This window comes from Phytophthora parasitica, assembly GCF_000247585.1.
Source record: "Phytophthora parasitica INRA-310 unplaced genomic scaffold supercont2.5, whole genome shotgun sequence".
In the NCBI taxonomy this organism is placed as follows: domain Eukaryota; phylum Oomycota; class Peronosporomycetes; order Peronosporales; family Peronosporaceae; genus Phytophthora; species Phytophthora nicotianae.
Window position 1 is genome coordinate 347,937 of NW_008648991.1, and position 4,765 is coordinate 352,701.

General features: G+C 45.1%; 2 protein-coding genes across 2 annotated transcripts; one reads left to right on the top strand and one right to left on the bottom strand.

The window, feature by feature from the left end:
• Positions 1-1,201: 1,201 nt before the first annotated feature.
• PPTG_21407 (hypothetical protein) lies at positions 1,202-1,920 on the top strand (the record flags this gene model as incomplete). Its single annotated transcript, XM_008897417.1, has 2 exons — positions 1,202-1,275; positions 1,842-1,920. 2 exons carry the CDS (start codon positions 1,202-1,204, stop codon positions 1,918-1,920), a joined length of 153 nt encoding a protein of 50 aa, XP_008895665.1.
• Positions 1,921-3,784: 1,864 nt separating this feature from the next.
• Positions 3,785-4,464, bottom strand: PPTG_04483 (hypothetical protein; the record flags this gene model as incomplete). Its single annotated transcript, XM_008896726.1, has 2 exons — positions 3,785-4,119; positions 4,203-4,464. The coding sequence occupies 2 exons, from the start codon at positions 4,462-4,464 to the stop codon at positions 3,785-3,787; spliced, it is 597 nt and encodes a 198-aa protein (XP_008894974.1).
• Between the last annotated feature and the right edge of the window lie 301 nt (positions 4,465-4,765).

Here is a 4,765-nt window from a genome sequence, read left to right on the forward strand (position 1 = left end):
ACAGGCGCTGTGCTGTTAACGGATATTGCAGCGCTTGCTGGCGTCTGGCTCGGATGGAGTCTCTCTAACAGCTTCCAGGAACGTGCCATTTTAACTGGCGCGTTTGCCATGCGCTCTCGGCGCACAAGCACTGGCAATCATCGAGCTGAATGCAAGTACATATGCAGCACAACCACGGCATGGTGTGTAAGATTAAAATGTGATAGTCGTTTAACGCCAGAATGCGTTGCACGGGAGAGTTCCTTGTAGGTCCTAACACAGTAGTTCGGTACAACTACAGCATTTTTTTACTACAGAACTTCAGAAAACTTGAGTTAAGTTGCTCAGTACTACAGTATGTTTGACTACGTCTAGGTAAACTACAGGCTTTAGTTGGGAAACTCGTCAGTACTAAAGCCCTATTCGTTATTTTTCAAAACACGTATTCAGGAAGTGCAGGACATATCGAGTTTATAGCAGATATGTGTCCAGAATTTTTGATCCGGTGTGCTATCTGAAAATGAATTATCATTTATTGATTCACAGGTAGAGTCGCTAATAACGGGACTTGTCGTTTTCTACACAATAGCAAGACAGTGATACAGAACATAGGATACATGATCATTGAGCAATGATGAAAGTAGCATCATCACTAACTGTAAACCAAATCATAGTTACAAAATCTGTTTGGCAACATTTTCTGCTATCTGATCAATGAGAGAGGAATTATTGCCGGCATTGTTGTGATCGGCTCCGGTCTGGACTCGATACGAGATTGTAAGATTGCCTATTTGGATGTGCTCCTTTCCTTTCCAGGTGTCTTGCCGCTTCCGACAGGGGGATCTTTGTGGACAAAAGTCGATATGATCGCCAGCCAGTATCAATGTCTGGATCGATCGAAAACTTGTATGTAACAAGCAGGGAAGGATAGTGTAGGCAGATCTGACCAATCTATAAATTAAGATCCAACGCCAAGAAGCTTGCCCCAACAAAAACTCGTTGACGTAGCGCTGATTTAAACCAACGCGCATGCTGTTGGCCACCTTCGTGTGATGATTCCACACAAGAATCATTTTCTCGTGGTATTCATGAAGGAAGATACTACACTGTACCATCCACCAGGATTCTTACAATACATCCTCCCAGTGGTTCAGCGTGGTCATTATTGAAGATTATGTCATCGTGGTCCACTCCATGCTGCAGATAACCTGTAGCAGTGAAGATGGGGAAACACCTCGCTCACCTGACAATCCTCGAAGACTTCTTCAAGACCAACACTGGCTCAAACGAGAGAGAGTACGAACTACAGATAAAGGTCTGGATTTTACATAAGGTGCTCCAAAAATACAGAGCATGGCACGTAACTACAGAAACAAATGACGGTGTACAGAACACAAAGCGTATACTACAGACGAGTAGTGTATTAATACAGCTATGAGATGCTTCGTACAAACTCCATTAATGAGAAACCGTGAATTTTATAATAGCAATGCAAGGTGCAAACCTAATAAAAAATTTTCCGGGCCTCAACCCTTTTCAGCATTCTAAAACCACCACCATCAGCAGCATGCGGCACAAGTACACGTAGAGCCTCACTCTCGCCTCTCACTCAGAAGTACAGCTAGAGACCTACCTGGACCAACAAAAATCCCGACTAGTTCACAAAAGCCAACTCGAAATTTGTCAAGTTTGCGCTGTGAACCTGGACATTCACCCTATGCGCTATACTGTGTTTACATGCGCCTCAGCCACGTGTAAAGCGATGTACCCACGTGGCTCGTGTAGTTGGCGCCTGAAAGTGCTATCATGTGGTGTTACTGACGACAGCAAGATATTCCAGCATGGAATACACATTTCTGCAGCACCCCGCTCACCCAAACCAAACAAGTTGAGTTTGTCAATGAAGCGTTTTGTCGTGGAGCAAGCTGTAGTGGGCCATAGACCTGCCCAAATACGGAACGATTTGATACTTCAATTTCACACGCCTGGAGTTGATCAAGACAAGCTGCTACGGACCGTTCAAAACGCTGTGCGCAATTACAGAAGGTCCGTTTTGCATGACAACGATTTCATTGACGAGATGGTAGCTTTGGCATCAAAAAATCGGTTTCGGGATGCAATGGATGATACTACGGCATTTGCGTTTGGATTCGACTTGGATCACAAAAACGAACCAATTCTAGGTCGTGTGGAGGGTGATGACCCATTGATTGTGGGGTTTGCTACGAAGTCTACCATCCGTCGCCTCGACAGTAGTGAAAATTTCATGCTTCATTTGAATGCAACATTCAAACTTAACAGCAAAGGCTATCCCGTAATAGTTATGGGTCTTTCCGATATGTGGAGACAATTCCACCCTATTTGCTTATTTCTGGTTTCCGACTTGAAACAGCCTCAATGGGAGAGTGTGTTACGGGCGGCAATTACGTTGTACCAGCGAATCTCCGGTCACCCACCTTGTATTAGTTTTGTGATGATGGATGTAGTCTCGGCACAGCGTAGCGCGTTCGAAATGGTAGCCTTACAGATGCTCAGAATGGATCAGCAGCCCACTTACATCATGTTTTTTTTCATGTGATGACCAATGTGCGTAAGAGAGTAATTAAGTTTACGGAGCAAGACAAGTCTATCGTCTATCGACACATCTACAGAATTCACTATGCGAGAACGCAAATGGAAAAGCAAACTCGGGTCAATGAAGCTCTAGATGCTTGGGATTGCAATGAGCATTGCCGCTCGTTCAAAGAATACTTTGTCAAACAATGGCTTACTGGGAGGTCTTCAAAGTGGCAGTGCCTCGAAACACCCATGGATATGGCAAAGACGAATAATCCAGTGAAAAATTTCAATCGCCAACTTAAAAACCAACACACCCTACGAAGGCTTTTGCGGTTGAATCCCCTGTTTATCGAACTACTAAAGGTTTGCAGTGTTCGAGCGATTTTAACGAAAGACATGGCACGGTCGACTCGTGCAGCGCCTCACATGGTTCGTTCCTACCGGAAAGCAATGTCAAAAAAACTACTGTGTGTGTCAAACGAGTCCGATGGGGTCATTTCCTCGGCAAACCTGCCCACAAACAGGAACTCGATCGCTTTTATCACTGAAAGCGTGGAAGATGATACTGAACGTACTCTGCCAACACTGAGATCTGCTGTGAGTGGAATTTGCGTTTATCACCGCTTAGAACTTCCCGAGGATCAAAGTCGTAGTGTTTCTGAAGAACGCTCGAGCTCCTTGACTGAGATTCAGAAACTAGGTGAAGAGGATAGAACAGACCTTCAGTATGAAGTTGAAGATCAGCCTTCATGGGGCTGGTACGTTACTGTAAGCGACGAATCGTGCACATGCAGAACTTTTTTCAAATTCGGCTGCTGCATTCACGTTTTAGCAGCCCTGCAGAAGCTTGGTCTACCCTTCGAGGAAACGCAGGCGCCTCGGCCTACCTATCCAGACAAGCGGGCAAAGAAAAAAAGGGGCCACCCAACAGAAGTCGGACATGCTTTGAGCCTGGAGTAACGAACGGCTACCATCACGCTGAGCCATAATACAAAATATACATGAATACATTACCAAATTACTGAGTTACAAGTTCCGGAAGAACTTGGATCCTGGCGTTCCAATCTCTACGGCCTTGAGTAGGTTGACCCCTAGTGTTTCGCACAGATCGTTTAAGATGTTTTTTAGCCTCATCGTAGTTATTCTTCACTTTAAGATGTTTTTAGCCTCATCGTAGTTATTCTTCACTTTGCGAATCTTTGTTTCGGCAAAGCTTGGTTCCGGCTGGTCGTAGTCTGGATCAGGTTCAAAAGCTGATACCCCTAGGAGACAAGAAAAAAACGCAGCTCACTCGGCGACTGACCGCATCAAATCCTTCTTCGGATGTCCGTGGGTTATCTTTCACCTTTGCCAAGACGATTGCGTATTTGATGCTCTCGAGTGTAGCCTGCATAACTCCCGCAAGACTGCCACCGTTGTACGAGTCGTGAATCCGCAGCATGTGTTCACTAGCCAGTACGTCGTAGTATGATGAACGAGCAATTTCCAGTCGCACAGTCCGATCCTTCAGTAGCTCCAGGTTGTTCGGGTTCAGCTCGTTCGCAATGTCGTCACTAACGTGAATGACCGGAGCAAGATGGTCTTGAGGGGGAGACCAGTTTTCCTCTTTATCCGCATTACTCAAAGCTTTATTGGCTTAGTATTCTTTGCTCGGATTCTCGAACCCCGTTTCCGTTCATCAAGGATTCCGTTCGTGCCTTCTGGAAACGTGTCGTCTGGGGTCTCTAGCATTCGACGCTTGCACTCTTTATCGCCAAGCTTATACCATGCTGAGCGAAGACGCATTCCACCCCGTCCACGCAAAAACTTGGAATCGCGCTCGATCTGCATAGAGTCGTCCAGCTCTAGTCGATTTATTGCGTATCGACGAGCGTAGTCATTTCCACCGGTTACGGCAAAATGCCATACCTCTTTATGCACTCGCATGATGACAACCGAAGCTTGGAGGATGGCACGAATGTGAACACAACAAAGTAAAAGTGATAAATTCATTCTGACTTCCAAGCATGAGATAAGATTCGAGTACAAAACTTGTTTTTAGTTTTCTTATATCCACATCAGATTCACGTCTCGGCGTAATTATGACACTATCCTTCATAATTATAGCCAACGGCAACAAATTCATGTCCTTATGGATTTTTCAAAACAAGTAGTATTTGGAGTGGTAGTCACGATCATCAGCTTAAATGCCAGGATTTAAACATGATCCGACGAAGGAAAATGATCC